The sequence below is a fragment of the Pezoporus wallicus genome, unplaced genomic scaffold (assembly GCF_028554395.1).
Source record: "Pezoporus wallicus isolate ANWC-B61680 ecotype Strahan unplaced genomic scaffold, APGP_CSIRO_Pwel_v1 contig_6822, whole genome shotgun sequence".
NCBI lineage: Eukaryota > Metazoa > Chordata > Aves > Psittaciformes > Psittacidae > Pezoporus > Pezoporus wallicus.
In genome coordinates, this window is record NW_026640797.1 from 26,455 (window position 1) to 45,382 (window position 18,928).

At 44.2% G+C, this 18,928-nt stretch overlaps 2 protein-coding genes across 4 annotated transcripts in view; one reads left to right on the forward strand and one right to left on the reverse strand.

Annotated features, from left to right (window-relative positions):
• The window catches only part of ELP1 (elongator acetyltransferase complex subunit 1), a 28,642-nt gene extending 11,064 nt beyond the window's left edge, over positions 1 to 17,578 (reverse strand). The window contains exons 1-22 of one of the 3 annotated variants that reach the window (XM_057420732.1): positions 17,407 to 17,578; positions 16,813 to 16,965; positions 15,068 to 15,149; positions 13,085 to 13,165; positions 12,665 to 12,750; positions 11,325 to 11,424; positions 10,361 to 10,451; positions 9,763 to 9,886; positions 8,953 to 9,043; positions 8,287 to 8,517; positions 7,839 to 8,009; positions 7,097 to 7,196; positions 6,418 to 6,600; positions 5,533 to 5,639; positions 4,930 to 5,033; positions 4,047 to 4,100; positions 3,840 to 3,945; positions 2,984 to 3,099; positions 2,196 to 2,269; positions 1,492 to 1,570; positions 1,176 to 1,255; positions 105 to 245 (exon numbers count right to left, since the gene is read on the reverse strand). In XM_057420732.1, the coding sequence (XP_057276715.1) occupies positions 105 to 245; positions 1,176 to 1,255; positions 1,492 to 1,570; positions 2,196 to 2,269; positions 2,984 to 3,099; positions 3,840 to 3,945; positions 4,047 to 4,100; positions 4,930 to 5,033; positions 5,533 to 5,639; positions 6,418 to 6,600; positions 7,097 to 7,196; positions 7,839 to 8,009; positions 8,287 to 8,517; positions 8,953 to 9,043; positions 9,763 to 9,886; positions 10,361 to 10,451; positions 11,325 to 11,424; positions 12,665 to 12,750; positions 13,085 to 13,165; positions 15,068 to 15,149; positions 16,813 to 16,965; positions 17,407 to 17,556 (2,504 nt within the window). In that variant the 5' untranslated portion in view covers positions 17,557 to 17,578. The remainder of the gene's footprint in view (positions 1 to 104; positions 246 to 1,175; positions 1,256 to 1,491; positions 1,571 to 2,195; positions 2,270 to 2,983; positions 3,100 to 3,839; positions 3,946 to 4,046; positions 4,101 to 4,929; positions 5,034 to 5,532; positions 5,640 to 6,417; positions 6,601 to 7,096; positions 7,197 to 7,838; positions 8,010 to 8,286; positions 8,518 to 8,952; positions 9,044 to 9,762; positions 9,887 to 10,360; positions 10,452 to 11,324; positions 11,425 to 12,664; positions 12,751 to 13,084; positions 13,166 to 15,067; positions 15,150 to 16,812; positions 16,966 to 17,406) is intronic. The other 2 variants (XM_057420730.1, XM_057420731.1) reach the window with 2 other exon arrangements.
• Positions 1 to 18,928, forward strand: part of LOC130605329 (actin-like protein 7A) — a 159,893-nt gene that overhangs the window by 15,002 nt on the left and 125,963 nt on the right. The gene's annotated exons all lie outside the window — the stretch shown is intronic.

Genomic DNA, 18,928 nt, shown 5'->3' on the forward strand with positions numbered 1-18,928 from the left:
ATTTCAAAATAGCTTTCCCAGCTAAGGTGATGCTTTGTTTTCCGAAAGTTTCCAAAGAGAAATCTCTCTAATGGTTCCTTTATGTACAATAAGAATATACTCACTTCTGAGGGTCAATGTTTTCCATGGCAACTCTCATCACATCACATATAAGGTTTACTTTTTTCTGATCAGGATGCTGGTGTGATTGAGCCTTACTGCTACCATTCAGAGACGGGTACATAGTCTTTGTGAAATCTTCTTCTCTAAATAAAAGCAGATTAACATGAATACCAGCACGGTCCATCACTTACCCCAGCACAAAGGCAGTAACATTAAGAAACACAAATGTATGCAGAAAATAACTACACAACAAAACAGATCATATGTCATTCAGTACTGACACACAACCTGCCACACTACCAGAAAACTCTACAGCATCTGTCAGCCATCCCAAGTGATTCTCAGCCAAGACAGGCATTGAGAAAAAACAACCAAAAAGAAAGAAAAACAAAAAAACAAACTGGTCAGAACAACTACGTTAGTTGGACAAAAAACAGAAAGCAAGATCTTCAAGATGCAGCTGTCTCTACAAAACCCACTGGGGACATCCTGAGCACTTCTGAAAATTAAAACATTTGCTTTTATTTCTCAACAACGACTTAAGGTCAGGTCAAAATTTAAAATACAGCAAAATAGCTAAGTGATAGTTCCAGCTCCTAAAATTTATTTACTTCAGCAAGCTTGAAAAGTCCTGAAATGATCAATGTGCTATTGCCTCTTGCCACTCAACCTTGGAGAAAGAAGTCAGGGGACCTAATTTGGGAATCTAAGCAAGTATCTTGGCCTCAGACTTCAGATAAGCAGTACTGTCTTGCTCCTGTTTATGAGGCAACAAAACTTTTTTATGTTCACATTTATCCCAGTACAGTTATAATCAGAAGACAAGTCAAAACTGTCAGATGATGTACTAATTCTTTGCTGGAAATATCTACTGGCTGTTTGCAAGCTGGAATTCCCCAAAAGACACACTCACTGTCCCTGAAACTACTGAGCTTGCTTGAGTCTTTATGACCCAACATTCTATGTTTCTGGCTGACTCCTTACACCCACACTGAAGAGCTGCCAGCATTTTGACAAAATGATATACTGCCACTGATTATATGCATGCTTCCATTTGAGAGAATTATACTCACTTCAGCTCTGTGAAAAACAAGTTGATGTAGTTCACAGTATCAATCTGCCTGACGAAGTTTTCCGCATTTTCCAGAAATACCTGAAACAAACAAGAATGTTACTACTGTTATTTTGAAAAAGTACATTAAGACCTTCTCTGAATGTACAAGGAAATACTAAATCTGATCTGCCTGCATGAGGATGCAGCAGTGCAGAGCAGCCATTTCTTCTGAAAGCAGAAATGACAGCACCACCTACTTGTTTGAGCCCACTCTTCAGTATCAATGGATTCCAGGCTAGACAGATATTGAAAACAACAGAACGGGGTATACATGCCTTGGGATTGTGGTCATAGAGAAGATTGAGGTTGATTCGCAGCTTTCTCATACTCTGAAAAGCTTCCCTGAACATAAGCCTGGGGGAATGAGTCAAGAAGGATAATTAAGACAGTGGATAGGTGCAATATCTGCAAATAAAGGCAACTGACTGGTGGTAAGCACTGATCCCCTGGGGAAGGAACAGCCTAGGCAATAACCCATAAAGATTGCCTTCCAGAAAAAAAAAAAATGTGCAAGGTCAATCCTGTTCATTGCCAGCCTCTGCAGTGGGACAGACCAGCACACCAGGAAGCAGTGCAGGTTTTACATTATTTATTTCCTCTCTTAAAACAGCAAACATTTTCATCTAATGGACCTACTTCTGTTTCAGAAAAGCTTCAGTGTAAATCAATTAAACAAAATATGAAAACCAGCAAGCTCTGTCATGTAGTGACTGAAGTATCTGGATAATGGAGCAGATGAAGATTTCTGCTATCCACACAGACTCAGTACACTTATAAGCCCAGTGGTGAAGTGAGAGGCACTTGGGGCTGCTGAAAGCTGCATTTCCAGCTGGTAGTGTCAGAAAGTTTCATTCTCATTGACAGCCAATTTCTTTGAATTTAGCCTCCCTCCCTTCTCCAGCACAACACAACCAGGCCAGCCAGCCTCTAACAGCTCATACCGGGGGAAGGAAGACCATACTACACCAGTGCCATTTACCTGTCTAACCACTTCCGAATCTGTGCAAGAACCAGAGCTCGGTGGTGAACAGTCTCCAGATTTCCTCTTGGCATCTACAAGACAAAATCCATGCAATTAATAACGTGTAGCATTACACTGAAGGCAAAGGAGGACTAGTCAATCTTCTAGGCCTGTCTGACACTTCCAGATGCATGGACCTGTTCACTTAAAAAAACATGCAATTTCAATGAGTGTGGAAAAATACCTGAAAATTCTCTCAGCTCAGAAACAGTCCTTTCTCAGGAGCCTGGACTCCACTCTATCAGGCAAGAACCAGAGCAACCTGATCAAGCTTTTAGGTTAGACCTGCTTTCAGGAAGTTGGGCTGCACACCTCCAGCCATGTTTTTCAAATGCCATCCTTCTCCATTCTTGCATCTTTGTTGGTTCTGAAGAGTGAGCTCTGCACTTCAGAAAAACTTAGTGCCAAGACTAATAGAGGGCTGCTAGCAAACACAGCAAGTACTAAGAGGTGTGTCTGAGATTCACCATGAGGTATGCATTGTGAGTGCCACAATATGTAACATTATGCTACCTCAGCCATTAGGAATTTGAACAGATCTTCCCACTTATTCCCAGCTGCCTGTGCTGAACCTAACTCCCACAGGCATGCCCCAAATCCCTCCACAGCTGGAGATTTGTGAGGTGCTGTGCTGTAGCAATATAGGGTAGCAGTTCTGTAGCACTACACATTGTTTGCAGGTTGGCCAGTTGCCCACTGAGAGCCTCACTAGGGTCCCTGACAGCAGACGTGGGCAGAGCACTGACCTGGAGCACAACCTTTGTGTCCTGGGGCACAACGGTGATGATACGGGAACCTCGCTCCACCTTGCGCAGGGTCTCACTGTTGCGTGCCGCAGCACTGCTCAGGCCAGCCTGAAGGGCTGAAGACAGCATATTTATCAGCATACATGGCACACTGCAGCATAGTGCCCCAGTCAGGCTTTCCTATGTGGCCCAGCAAGGTCATACTGGACACACTGAGTCAATAATATGCCAGTGATCTTCAACGGTTCCAGAGAGGAAGACAACCTCTTTGTCCTTAGTTCAGCTCTGCGGTACACAAAGTAGAATACAGAGGACATACAGGAGATACATTCTCTATACCCTACTTTGTCATACAGGACATTATGTCCTCTATACAACAGGATCACAAAGCTCAACAGATGAAAGTGCACTGAAAGATGTATAGGCCCAGTAAGTTGTCACCCTGCCTTTCTCAGGGTCCTCATACCTATTACAGCCAGATGCCACCAGAAACTCTTTCTACTGGGATCCTTTCTCTACCACACACCTGCAATACTGCACAGCCCTTTTTTTTCCTGGACTTGGAGTGGAGGGAAAGAATGCAGGGCTAAGCTGTTGAAAACGGTGAAGGGCTAACAACTACAGGACAAATCCTGCTCTCTGGGAAGGACATATGACATACAAAGTTAGTTCCCTGTGCTCCTTGCTCTGTAGTAGATTCCTGAAAGCAGCTTTCTTCTTCCTTCTCTTAAGCAGTTGTTCTGAGTGACCCAAATACAGCAGGTAGCAGGTCTGGATGTGAAAAACAGGGACTTCCTGTGGTTCCCAGACAATGGCCATGAGCTGCCAGCAGCAGGCAGCCACACCTGGCATTTACCTTTCAGTGGCATGTTCTTCAAGCAGAAGCACTGACAGGTGTGGGAGTTTGTGGTCACCAACAAAAACTCATTGTATGTTGCAAATGATGTGATGTTGGAAGCCACCTGTAGAAACATGATGAAGTTTATCACTGTATGGAGTGGAACAGGAAAGCTGCATTTGGCAGAGGAAAAGGGGATACAATGAGAAGCAAACACTTTGGTACCTCAGTATCATTAACAATAAACCGGCATCGATCTGTGAGGCCCAAGATCACTTCCTGTAAATAAAAAAAGATGACAAATATAAGCTATGTTTCACAACCTCCAGGGTTTCACAACACTGACAAGCACTGAAGTGCCCTACAGTTAGATACCAAGTACCCCATGTGAATTACTTGGAGTAGCTGGACAAGAAGTTATGCAGGCTCTATTTCAGGAGCACTTACTTAAGTGTCTTTAAACACTTCTTGCTGGAAACCCAGCTTCCTTTACGCTGTAACAGAAACTGCACAGTAATAAAATAGAAGCAGAAACCACACCAGATAATTTACGTTTTTTATTCAGCAGCATTTGCTCCAAAATACCAAAATAAAAGCAGTAGTTCAGAGCAAAGCAACTCCATACAGCATTCACCTGGATGCATGCTGAAGAACAGAAACTCGAACTGCCAGAAAAGAGCTAGCTGTTCCTTAAGCTGCTGTAACTATCAAGAAACCATCTACAATAGGAAAGACCAGTAGAAGGAAAGATGCAGTAACTCAATGCAGCCATATTTGCTAGTAGTGTACATTCAGGTAAGGCGGAACAAAATGCTGTTTCCAAAACAGTGGAGCAGTGATTACTGGAAATTGGAAATCTGAAATTTATCACTCTTCAATGACATTATTAATTTTATTCATAGAATATGCAGATTCTATGTGTTCTGAGATTCTGATGTGTTGCAGGTATTAAATGCCACACATCAGAAATGCTCTACAAGACAAGGAAAGGTACGCCCTCACCTCTGCATAGGGTCTTACAAAGAATGCTGTTAGGAGAGGGTCATGGTGCACATATGATATAAAGAAAACTGAATAGGGGATTTAGTCTGCTCACAGTCTTACTTACTTCACCACCGATCCTTGTGATAGACGTCTGCATGCAAGGGTAGGGGAACTGAACAGCATAGCCACTGCTAGTCCTCCAGGGCTCAAGGACCGGAGCAGAAGCCTCTGAAGAGCAAAGAAGATCACAGAGTTTCCCAGGCAACTGAAGATTCAAACATTACAATCACATGGCATGTATCTGAAGAAAACCAGAGCTGGAAATAAGCTACATTATCTGACAGAGAGGAGGTGTCTAGGACACACAAAAGGTGTCTAGGACACAGCAGAGAAGGTGGTAGCTTCTAGGAGCTTAGCACCTTTTTCCTCTGTGAAACAAGAGAGAAGTGCCAATGATGTGGCAGTCAGTCAACACTTCTGAAATCACTAAACCAATCACATTCCTCTCAATCAAAGTCTGAACTATTATTCTCAACTACACTAACTGCTTTCTGACACAAATCACTAATTTTGGCCCATTTCTGGAAGCAAACAGAGCATGAAAGGCAGGACCGACTGTCAGCAAGAATCATCTACGTCCCTGAAAGTCAAATCATCTCATTAAACCTCTTGAGAAGTATGTAATAACTACACCTCAGACCAGGTAGTTTAATAGGGCCCAGCTCACCCCAGAGGTATTTCAGGATCTGTCCATCAGCCAGCTGCAGAGCTACAGTTTTGGTTGCTGGGCTGCAGCACAGGCTGATCACTTCTCCATCTACAGGCACAGACAACCTAGAGCAAGACACAAAAGACACAGATCAGTCACAGGAGATATACTTGATACCTAGATAGTGAATTTTTTATGGCCTGACTGAAGAATACACACCTCCGGCATGGACAGATAACAACTTTCTGCAGTCTTGTCATGCCTATATCAGCTAACATTGGCAATACAGAGCACCAGCAACTCCAGCCAACAGGCATTTGCCTAACTGTGCAGTCACTGCATACTTAAAGCACTCTGCAGAGCCCACACTTCTTTGTTCCGCTTCACAGTTTGTATGCAAATCAGCCTGTTTTTGCTGTGCCAGTTCTGCAGCAAGCAATTCACAAGATCCCTTTGGGAAACCCTGGGTGGCTTCCTTTTGTGATCTAGTTTTAGTTTAACTGACTCCACAAAGCCCAGCAGGTGAGGAGAAGGAAGACAGGAGTAACAAGGGCTACCAGTCCCCTTCCTGACCTTGAAAACGGTGAGCATAGGGTAGAATGGAGGAATTCAGTCCCTCCTCCCACCCCAAGGGCCTGGAATTCATACAAGGAACAGAGCTATCCTGTATAGACACAGGCATGCTAGCATACAGCCTCCTGTCAGGCTGGGTGTAGACATTAGGACTACATACAAGTGCTAAACAGGGGGCAGCTTCATGAGCTGTTTGATTCTTTTGCAGGAAGAGTCAAATTCCCCAACCCACAGCCTCCAGGCTCCATGTCTACTGAGAGGCTTAATTCCTTCTAGACACTGCTCAGAGGTACTCTCAGACTTCACCCACAATTGTCAGATCTCTAGTACCGTAAACTGAGGCGCTGCTGTTCAGCTACAGTCTTGTGAGGCACTTCAGTCAGATGGTGAAGGACAGACTGAGCAGCATGCTGGCCCTGACCAACCACCAGGAAGCTGTCATCTGGCAGCCAGGTGAGAAATCGGAGGCCCAGAGGATTCATCACTTCATTGTTGTTGCTGCCCACATCAACTCTGTCACAAAATAAGAGAGACTGGGAAGCAAATAGAATTTGATTTCCATAGGCCACCTCACTGCAGAAGTGAAGGTCTTTCTAGGCACAGCATGGCTGTTCAGACACAGGATGGCTAGGAAGGCTCCAGTACACAAACACAGTCAGCAAACGCATGAACCCTGACACAGGCTAGGCTGGAGATGGAAGGATGAGACACAGGGAACCCCACAATACCAAGAGCATCAGGTACAGGAAAGGCTACTTCAGTGCTGTCACTGACAGTCACTGCTCCCACTAGACCAAGAGCTCAGACAAGAGCGCTTCTCAGGATAAAGTGCCTACTGTGCTGCCCAATCCTTAGCAGTAGTTGCAGCCAGTGTCAGCACAATGAAACCATGTTATCTGACCACCTCTTCAGTATCTTGAGACAAATGGTCAGAGCTAAGACCTCTAAAACATATGGCCAGGTTCTATCTTTTTCTCTCCACTACAGCTATACTAGAGTTCTGTATTACCTGTGGGTTTTATCCAGGTATGGCGTTTCTACTGCTGCTTTAAATCCATTTCCACCCACAGCTCCAAACCTGACACTGAGGTCACTCATTGTGCTTTGTCCTAGCAAACACAGAACAAAGCAGAGTTTAGAGATCCTGCAAACAAAGCCCCTTCCATTTTCATTCTTATCAAAAAGAAGATGCTTCAGGTAACTACAGAAGTCAGAAAACAGCATCCCTCCATGCACAGCCATCACCTAATCCTCATTAACACTTACCCTGAGGAACACAGTTACCTCGGAATGTCACATTACAAAACTCAAGAGACATCAGGAAATGTCTTGAATATTACATTTTACATAGGACTGTTTTGGGAAGTGCTAGATGCATCAGACAGACCCTGGGTAGCCATTTCAAGACATGTCCAGTGCCAACCAGCAGCAAGCCATCAGCACAGATTACATAAAATACTGCTTGCTGCACTTTACCCAAGCCAAAACTAGGCAGGGAGATATTACCAGCATAAGCACATAGCTAAGTGCTGAATGATTCCTTCTCACGCAGCCAGTGTACCACCAAAATGGTCCTGTGTCACACAAAAGTACTGGAGATTAAAGAATGGAGCTTGAACCCACAGATTAACCAGATGTATCTCGCTCCTTATGACTGAAGGTTTGAGTGACCATCACCCTACTAGTCCTCCAAGCTGATGCTTTCAGGAACAGAGGGTTTCCTTTAATAAGACAGCGCAACATGCTCTCACCATATCTGTACACAGAGATCTTGTTATCAGCATCCAGGACAGCCATGTCTCCACTATGTTTGGGATCTGTGTGAAATGCAACTTGATTAACTGCCTGTTGGAGCTGGAGCTCATAGGTACACATGGGTGGAGGCACCACAGCATGCTGGAATGCTGTGACAAGCACTTTATCTGTGGAAGAGAAAAAAATAAGCCAAGATGTAATCCAGCTCAAATGTTAGTGAGGCTCTTCTTAGGTTTTTTATTGAAAGTAGGAACAATGTTATTGGAAACAGAGCTGTAGTTAATTCCATTGAACCACCTCTGAAGCTTTCAGCAATGTTAGTGAAATGACCCTCACTAACAGCTTTGTAGAAACAGCAGCTAACAGAAGAACTACCATAATCCCATCCAAAAGGCTAAGCCACTTCTTTTGACCTTAGAGCAAACAAGCAGTCCCACTGCTCACCTCCATCTATGACAGCCACATTTGCCATGTCCTGGCTATTCTCCCCTATACCACGGTCTATGGTCCAGTGCCAGTCATAGAAGAGGTAATGCCAACCCTTGCAGAGTACATGCAGTCTATACAGGTTTTCTCGGTCCCACAGCAGCGACACCAACCGATTCTCCTCCAAGCTACCAAAATGTAGACTTTGCTTCAGGTACCAGTGGTAGTTCCCTGTGGTCCACAGCTGAACTACATAAAAACAAATGGTTACTACAGACTGCTACTTGAGACCCATCTCGAGCCCACACCACCACCACTGCTCTTCAAGGGGTGAGTTAAGTGCAACAAAAATAGTAGTTCAACCCACGAGTTGTGCCATAAAACACGCAGCATAAGAAAACTTAGCAAGAGACTACCTGCAAAAGAGCCAGTGCTAGAATTCTTTGAGCTTCCCTTGTGAGAAGGCATGCATGGTTTATGAAGGGCTCACACCTTTACAATTCCGTTAATAAAGCGCAATAAAGATGCTTCGAGCTCAGTCTAAATTACCAGTTCTTCCTGTGCTGCATATGGGTCTCAAAGCTGGAGGTAAGCCTCCCCAGCGTCTCCCTAACTTGTAGAGGAATACCAACCTCTAACAACACAGACAAGTGTAAAAGCCAGAGCCCCTCACAGTGCTCTCACCATAACTGCTTGGGTTGGAGTTGTCCACCTTCAAGTCTTCCAGCCATATAGCTAGAATCGTAGAATCTGCATTCCAAAGCAGCTCATTAACCTGCAGAAACACACACAGCTCTTACTAATATTGTTGTTTCTGTAGGGTGTAGGCTGGGTATGCTCCCAGTTGTTTTGCAAGACCATAAGTGGCTCCTTATGTAATGGTGCACTGTTATCTATCTTAACTATATATATATATACACACACACTAACTATATATACTAATAATTAACATAGTTAACATAGCCCTCATATATTGCAAAGCTTCCAAGAGCTGGAGCAGAACCTGAAGCAGAACCATTCACAGTGGTTCCACACAGCTGAAGAGCTGATACACCCACAAATGTGCCAACAGTATTCTCTCTGCTTTCCTTGGCACTGAGGAAGCATCTGCCAAAAGACCTCTCAGCCTCCAAAGGCAGAATCTGAAGTAACACCATAGCAGTAACTTCTCACTTCTCTTATTTTGGATGAGTATTTTGCCTCACTCCTGCAATAGCTGACATCCTGAACAGCATTTCTGAAGCACTTGCCTAGTAGAAAGTATACAGAGCCCAGGAGCGCCCCGGGCTACGATCGCCCTGTACATGTGTCTGTAAAACAGGCCTGCAGGAGGCAGTGCGTTTTCTCCACGGGCTTCTTCATTGTTCTCTTTCAGGTCTCTTTTTCAAATAGGACTAGCACTGTTAAGTTAAAAACTTCCTCCTAGAATCTGGAAATGACCTAATCCTTGTCTCCATTACACTCTAACCAAAGTAGCCTAAACACAGCATTTACCTTAACCTGCCCCTTTTGGAATGGGAGGGTGAACTCCCCATGAAGAAGTCCATTCTTCTCCAAGAAAACCACATCATGCCTGTTGGGTTTTTCTTGAGTAGATGCTATCAGGTTTCCAGAGGGCCTTAAAAAAGAGCCACATGAAAAGTGGTTGTTCACATAATCACTTTAATATCATTTTGAACACTAGTCATCTCATATTTTCTCCAGACATGAAGAAAAGGACAGCAGAGGATGTATTTCACTCAGCACTGTTTAGATAAAGTCATAGGTCCAGCAGAGACATTTTTCCAGGCTCATGACATTCTCAGGTAAGCAACTGAATGTCAGCATTGGCAAAGGGAGCTATTTACACAGTTGGGCCCAAAAACACTTGACATAGAAGCTGTGCAGACAGTCTATCCCTTCTTCCCACAAGTAATCCAAGCACTATACTTTTCAAAGTTTTAAGGACTACTCTTCCTCATGCTGGATCAAAAGGAAGCTTTCTTTAAATTTTTGGAAAATAGACAGGAGAAATGAAATTTATGATTAAAGACTGTGACCAGGGAATAAAAAGCAACACTGCTGCCAGCATCTAGATTCTTTTACTACTCACTTCCAGTACAGTGCTTGTTCTAATCCTGAGACAGGTTCACTTGTTGACTGTAGTACAAGCTCTCTGTTCCACACTCTGACCTTCCGAGCACCTACAGGTTGAGAGAGCAATGAGGTGAAGAAATCATTGGGAAGAGACTTTTCTAGTTTTATGAGGGTAGAAGGGCAAGTTTTGATGCACATGAAGAAAAACGAGATTTCTCTTTACACCTTCAGGGACAAGAACTTATTTTGTCTCAGTCAGCTCTCCCATAGTAAACGAGTGACCCTAAAGGAACTGAATAGGAATTTTGGTCTGATGTAGCTCAGTCATAGCCATTTCCCTCTCCAATTTTCGCTACAGAAATGTTAAAAGTCCTGCTAAAATGCAAGATCCTCCCTAACCTAAACTACTGAAGGCAAAAACCTGAACTAGTGGAAAAGCAGTGTAATCTGGTGCAGTTCAGTATACTGAGTGATACATTTAAACTGTGTAGTAGTAGTTATCATAGAGGACATCAATTACAGTCCTACAAGAAATGTAAGAGTGTAATGTAAGAAATGTACTCAGTAGGGTAAAACCTAGGGAAAAGTATTGCTAGCATTTAAACAGAAATGTGCAAGGCCAAACTGCTAGTATGATGGACAGTAGGTATGGCAACCCAAACAGATCGATCCACTTGGCACTGTGAGCCTAGAGATTGCTTAAGAGCTTGAGTGGTGATCTAAGACCCGTGAAAGAAGTAATTCAGATAATAACTACTCAGTAGCAACCTCTTCTGGCTTCTCACTGGACTGAAAACTAAACTGCAAATAAAGTGTTCAAAAGATCATGCGTATAAAATGCCTCTGAGAACACCAGAGAAACAGAGAAAAGAGTAAATAGCTCAATTCACCCTTGCTTTATGTGGCCCAGAGACCATGAACACCACCTAGTTCTAGAATCCTCTTATATGTTTGTATTTCAAAGAAGTCTGGTCCCATACCTGTCTCTGGACACACAGCACTCACTGCAACAAACTGCCCATCTCCTCTCCACGTCACCCGAGGTCTGCCATCATCCCAGGCTGAAGCAGATGATACTTCCTGAAGTCACGCAAAAGAAAGTTGCATCAAAGCTTGGGAGGCAACTGCTGTCTTTGTCTAAACAAGCTGCATTGCTAAGCCAGCTCTTTCAACAGCCTTGGCATGAAATCAAACCATTAAAAATCTTAAGGCTTCAAAGTTAAAATTCGCTACTCAGATGTTATTAAAATAGTTATTAAAACTGTCTGTAAATTCAATCTGCTCCTCCTGCAAGTGCAAATGGCTGTCTATTCACATGACCACACCCTATCCTTCCCCTCTACCTTAGACCAGCTGTGCATAAGCTGGAAATGAGGGTAAATCAGGGTTTGATTGATTCCTGGAGTCATGACCCCCTGGAAGGAGAAAAGTGGGAAAGGTGAGAAATGCATGCCATCCAAGCAGTTTGTATGGCAGACAGAGGCTGGGATGAGTAGTGTTCTCTGAGGCAAACAGGCTCTTTTCAGAACAATACAGGGAAAAAACAAAATCTCAACAGAATACACATAAAGACCCAGCTGTTCAAAGGTTTAACTTTGCCAAATCAAGCACACTTTCCCAGATACAGCCAAGCCTCGTCCTGTCCCTCCTAACAGTAAAAGACAGAAGAGGCTACATTTTACGCCTGCACTCTGGCCTGCCAAATTTCAGCTGGAGTTTTCAATTTTCAAACTTAAACAAAGAAAGAAAAATCCAGCAGTGGAATGTTTTTTCAGCTAATAAAAGGTAGAGAAAACAAGACTAAAACAAGGAAGTGCTAGACAAAGGACCAAAGAGCTAAAATACGCAGGAACACAGAGGTGCCTCATATGACTGCTGATGCTCAGTAGCACAAAATGTTATACTGTTGCCTTCTGGGATATCAAACTACTGCTACTTCTGCTCCTCTCAGCCAAATTGCATGCTGTTTGTCTTGTCATATGGATGTTGCTATAGAGCATATATTAAAAAAAACCTGTCATGCTGATTTAAGGGCAGCTTTATTGCTGCAAGTACTAGCATTTGCAAACCTTCTTTCTTTGAGCTCTGTATGAACAGTCCTAAGTACACCCAGGTGCTGCCTTAAATTAGGAGGATAAAGATGCTAGATTTCAGGTAACAACAGAAACAGAAGAAGCCTATGAAGACTTCTATGAAGACCAGAAGTCTATGAAGACCAGAAAGGCAGTGCAAACTGGCACCACAGGAATAACAGAAACTCTCTTTATACATGTTTACCAGAGACAGCTATAGGCCTAACGTAAGAGAACTAGTATAATACCACCTGTTTGCGATGTGCTGCCTGTTTTCCCTCTGATCCATGGAATTGCGTCTCCTTTTTACCCCATCCAAGAGCTACAAGCTTTCCTGAAAAAGGAATAATCATTTTAGTGGAAGATTTTACAGCAGTACTCTGTACGGTATGGTAAACGCAACCACAGCTCCAAGCCACTCACACCTTCCATCCAGGTTTCATTCTAAAAATCTGCAGGAAATGCACATAGCCCAGAAAGTCCTCTAGTACATAGAATTCACTTGAATGTATGACATCAAGTAAAATACTGGTGCTCCCTTTCAGTTGCCCACCAGCAGTAGTCTAAAACGCCTCCTTGGGCCCAGTAAGTGCTCAGCTCGTTACTTTCTACATGCTCACCACACACCAGTGACATCAGTTTGAACTTCATTTCAGTGCACCTCTCACCTTCCCCAAACTCATCTTGGTGGAGCTGCTTCTCAGTAATTGGTTCAAATTCCCTTGTCATCATGATGAGTGTTTGCTGACCTGCAGGGTAGAAAACAGTATTGGCAATGTTATCTCTGGCAAATAAAAACTTAAATGTTCTCGTGTGTTGTCCTACTATTCTATTATGAACTCAAACATAGAAACATTTCTAACAGCAATATGACACTAAAGTGAAATATCCTTCAAACCAGAAAATCACAAACTGGAACAGAAGAACACTTCTAAGGTTCTCACTTCAAAAACATTCTTCCTGGCATTACCTTAAAAAGTCCACTTCCCCTTCAAAGAACCTGGCACTCTTAGAATATGTTGAGATACGAAGAACAAGGTGCCTGGAAACAAGTTGGCATGGATTTATGAAGGGGAAGTCCCGATGGCCTCCTACAATGAGATGACTAACTTCGGGATATGGGGATGGGGAAAACAGTGGATGTCATGTATCTTGACTCTAATAAAGCTTTTGACAAACTCATGAAGAACAGGGTAGATGAAAGGACAGTGAGCTGGACCGAAAATCAACTGAACCGCCAAGCTGAAAAACTTGCTATCAGCAGCAGAGAGTTCAGCCTGAGGTCAGTCACCAGGGATATGTCCCTGGACACTAGGGCCAATGTTTAACACCTTCATTAATGATCTGGAGAATGGGACCTTCAGCAAGTTTGCAGGTGACACTGGGAGGAACAGCAGGTACACCAGAAGGTTGTGCTGCTCTCCACAGGGACATTGTTATGCAGTCCAAAGGGGATGTCAAGAACCTCATCAATACACCTGCACCTGGAATAAAATCATCCCATGCACTAGGACAGACTTGGAAGCCAAGCAGATGCAAAACAGCTTGGCATTAAGAATGACCTGTGTTTCCTGGGGAATACCAAGCTGAGCATGAGTCAGAAGTATGTCCCTGCTACATAGGTGGCCAACAGCATCCTGAGCTGCATTAGCAGTGTTGCCAGCAGGTTGAGGGAGGTGATCCTTCTCCTTTACTCAGTGCTGGTGAGACTCACGTATAATGCTGGCTCCAGTTTTGGGCCTCCCAGTACAAGACAGAAAAAGACATACTGGAGTGAGTCCAGCAAAGGGTCACACATATGGTTAAGGGTTTGGAGAATCTGTTACATGAGGGGAGGCTGACAGAAGCCATGCTCATGGCTCAACTCATCAGTGTGTATGAACATCTTATGTGGGAGGTGGGGTACAGTAAAGATGACAAAGCCAGACTGTGATGCAGAGTGACAGCACAAGAAGCAATAAGAACAAACTAAACCACAGCAAATTCCATTAAAAGAAAACCATTTTTTACTGTAAGTGCATTCACAGACAGGAACAGGATGCCCACAGAGGTTGTGAGGTCTCCATTCTTGAAGATATCCAAAACCTGACTGGGTACAGTTCCCAGCAACTTGCTCCAGGTAACTTGCTTTTTGCAAGGGGGTAGGACAGGTGATCTCCAGATTTCCCTTTCAATCTCAAGCATCCCGTGATTCTGTTTTGCTTGAAGCTAACTTTACTTTCTGGGTAACACACACCTGTAGCTAAGTTGAGCCTGTAATTTCTGTACTTAAGCCTGTGACACATGAATTTCCTACTAAAGAACAAGAAGCAATTTCTGTTACTAAGAAATCACATGGATATATAAAGCAGGAGTCTTCACAATTTAGAAGCAAGATCATATATATTTCTTTGGAAGATCTGAAAGACAAATTACTGTTCTATAACACTCAGCTTTTTGGGTGTGAATAGCTTCTGCTTTTATCACCAAAACATCTCAAGCACCACGAAATGAAATCTCCTATGTTGGATCAGGTGAGGTCTTTTAATCTCTTTGAATTCTAATTTCATAAATTTGTATTTTGCTTCTTCTATCTTAAACTTAACTGTGATTCTGTGATTGTGGCCACAGTGAGTTTCACTGGCAGAAACCTTAGAGACTGTTGCTGATACCTGTTACTAACAAAACAAGCTCCTGGTCAGGACTCCAGCTCATGGTACTCAGGCCACTGTCCACACTCCCAACACATTCCACCTGTAAGACCAAAGTAAGATCACAGAAGTGCAGAAACACCATCCCAGCACAAAAGCCATCAGTCACCAAGAGAGTTGAAATCCTTTCCTACTCAGGAAAGTAACAAGCCTTACTTTGCTCTTTTTGTTGAATGAAACAAAATAAACATTTCAAACCAAAGATAGTTCCAGAATGTTTAGGTATGACAGCCCACATAACCTACAGATTAGCATTTTCTGCCATACAGCGTTTTAATAAGCTCTTTATTTTGCAACTGTCAGTCTTAAGTCAGCCTGATTAGTTAATACTAATATTGCCTGGTCAGGTCTGTAGTTACATTGGTAAACACACTGAAGTCACAAAACACAGTCATAATGGTTCTTGAGAATTTCAACATGCAGTTAATAGGCACCGTATCCATTAAAACTTTGACCAGCTTGTGCATGCTGAATTTGGCAATTGTATATAGCTGCCCTAACTCCAAAGTTTATGAAAAACTGGGCCAGTTTTACTGGGCCATCACAAGTACATAAGCAATAGCAGTGGGCAGGGAACTTCTGTCATGCACTGTTACCCTAATTTGCAAAAGGCATGGAACGGAACAATTGTGATAAACAGCAAGAGGAGGCCATTCAAGGAATTAAGTTGGGTGTCACAATCTTCTAAGGTAAAAAAAGTGGGATTGGGCACCAATGGGCAGGGTAACCATACCCACATGCAAAAGGTTTCTGAACAACCAGAATACCTTCAGGACTTCTTTCTCGGTGCCCAGAATGCACCAAAAGAACAAACCTTAAAACTGAGAAAGTGAACCAAAAAGCTGTGAAATAAAAGATATGAAATTAAACCTCTGACCCATGTATCAGTGCAAGAAGTCTTGGGCATCGTATCTTTTGCTCATCTCTCTTCCCTTACAGCATGTTTTAAGTTGCAATATGAGACGCATTTTTCAGCTACAACTGCGAACTTTAGTATCTGCAAATCAAACCCAAGCAAAAACCCAAAGAGGGGAGCTGCAAATAACCACTATCTGACAGCTAACCCAGACAGACCACTGTCATCTCATGCCTACCTACACCTGCACTGTTGAGCTGGTACTGCAGGAGCTGACACAGATTTCAGAGGCTGCTGCTGTGGTATTTGTCTTGCTGAAGATCATACAAATCTAACAGCAAGGAAGGAACAGAAAGCAAATATCTCAGTTCCTGCAGTATTTACTCAGCTAAGATATTCTGGTTTCCCTTTAGTATTTTCTAGGGCTTCAAATCACAATGCATAACACTTTCTCCCCTCTTCAGTGAAGTCATGTCAGCACAATGTTCTGCATTGACTGATAATAATAAAAAGGTAAATAACACCAAGTTATGAATTAATTACTTTACACTGTACCTAGTCTCAGCAATATCCTACTTCTCTAAGGCTGCCAAGAGCCCCCTGAGCAAACATAAAGGACTATGGCTGTTAACAAGCAAGGCACTCCTACAATTCTGCCTCTTTCATGGAGTGTATATTCTGACTTTACTTCTGCTCAAGGCCCCCACAAACATCAGCTCATCTTCCCAGAAAAAGGAAAACAGCCACAGCTCAATATGCACTAAACATACAACTGCCCTCTGAAAAATTAAAAGTGTCAACTTTTTCTTTGAAATCCCTCAGTATTGCTGTGTCCTTCCTGTCATTTTACCTGCTTCATGCTGAGATTGCACAGTAGGATATCTCCAGCTGCTGTAGCAACACACACACACTCCTGCTCTGGAAGGTCTTCAATACCCACGATGCAGCCACTTCCATCCTCAGGCATGAAACCCTCCACAGCTAAGTCAACTTCTCTTGTCACCTTGAAGTAGAGAAACCAATGACTTATTAAATACACATCATCTCCCCAAGACTTTGGCAAAAGTGACAGAATAACATAAACAGGTACATCTCATCCTACTGCAATTACACAGTCTTACACCACAGAAGTATGTACACGGCAGCAGGAAACATGCAATGTGCATGTACTTATCTTCACTTACCTACAAAAACTATGAAGGTCCTCTTATGTTAAAAGAGCTAGGAAACAAGAAGAAAGCTCACATAAGGGAAAACAACGCGGCAAGACTACAACTTCCAATGCGTTGCTAGTTATCTCTCATCCTCCCCTTTTAATACTTCTACACCCAGTGTCAACATGAAGATGTTCATGGGCAGCTGCTTGGCGTGCGCCAATACTTGTGAGGGCTCATTCAGACTTCACAGACACAGCATTCAAAAAATGGCAAGGAAACCCTCTCACCGTGTCCCGGGCGGATCCCAGCTCCAGCAGGCCGTACTGGGAACCCACCAGGATTGTGCCGGGCTCGGCGCCGAGGCAGAAGCACTGCGGGGTGCCCGAGATGGCGGCGGGACGGCACCCGCCATTCCGCAGCAGCCGCAGGTTCCTCATGGCGGGGCGGACTCGGGACAGCGCGGACCCGCTCACAGCGCCACCATCTTCTGCGCGGCGGGCGGTGAAGAGGAGGAGCATCCGTGGAGACGAGCGCATGCGCGGCTGAGCTGTGCCTTATCGGAGCACCCCGCCCCCGCCATGTCCTGCTTCGTGCGCAAGAGCTCGTGGGGGTGACCAAGACCTTCCTAGTGCGGCCGACACTGGGAAACCGCCCTGCAGTGCCGCTGCTCTGTTGAGCCTGTCGCTGAGCCCCCCACCCCGGGCACCTCGTCTACCCTGCGGCGGCACCCACCGCCCGTATGGAGAGGGATCCCGGCGCAGGAGGCGGGTCTGGGGTGGCTGCGTGGCTCTTCCTGTGGGGCCTTTGCTCATGGTCTGGCAGCCGCTTTTCCTTTCGTGAGCTACGTAGTGTGTGCTGGGTCTGGAAGTCGTTGTGGTTTTGAGTACAAAACCGTGACTTGGGTTTTCCACCAGCTTAGCTCCCTTTTGTAGTCGCGTATGTCCGTGCTGGTGCCAGGGTGTAAGGCGGCTCTGGAAGCAGGACAGTTCTTTTGCAGCCATACTGGTACTAACCAATTTGAGGAACTTCAGGTGAGCCTTTTAAAATGTGTCCAGGGCAGCCTATACATGAGCTACTGCTGCCCTACTACCACCTTCTGAGTCACACTTGGTCCTCTCCTTACAGCTGTAGCCAAGGGGGACAAGGCAGCTCAGGTATCAGAGGGAAGGACTTATTCACACAGCTGATCTAGTCTCATGGCCAACTGCTGTATAAGCCAAATGTGTGTGAAATCACCTTAAGTGAGAAAACGTGTGGAGTTTGTATGCTGTGATCATTTCCATGTGTCCTATGGTTTGGGACTGTAAGCCAGGGGAAGGATAAGCCACTGGACAACTGGACACTTGGTTCTTGCTGCTGAGGTACTAAACTTGGTTGAAGTCGGTGATAAAACTTGGTAAAGTTGGCTAAACTCAGGTGTTTCTTGGGAGCAACTGAAGTGAGTCACATCATCATCATCACGGCTCAGCTATCACTGCATGCAGGGAAAGTCATAGCTGTACAGGCTCTCTATCCTGGGGACAGGGTGAAAAAAGTGCCTTCCTAGTCTAGCCCAGTTTCCACAAAGCCCAGCAAGGCTTTGCAGGAGAGGCAGCTGCCTGACAGCATGTGAGCTTGGCTGTGCTGCATGTCCATCTTGTCAGTGGATCTGCACCACTGTATTAAGGGTCTTTGACACCCCTATTCCCTATCCGTACTTCTTTTGGAGTTTTTTTCCAGGGGTCAGTCTACACCCTTTGGCCCAGCTTGATCATACAACCTTAAACCTCCTGGCACCAACTACCTCTGGATGTGAAATTCGTTTGCCTT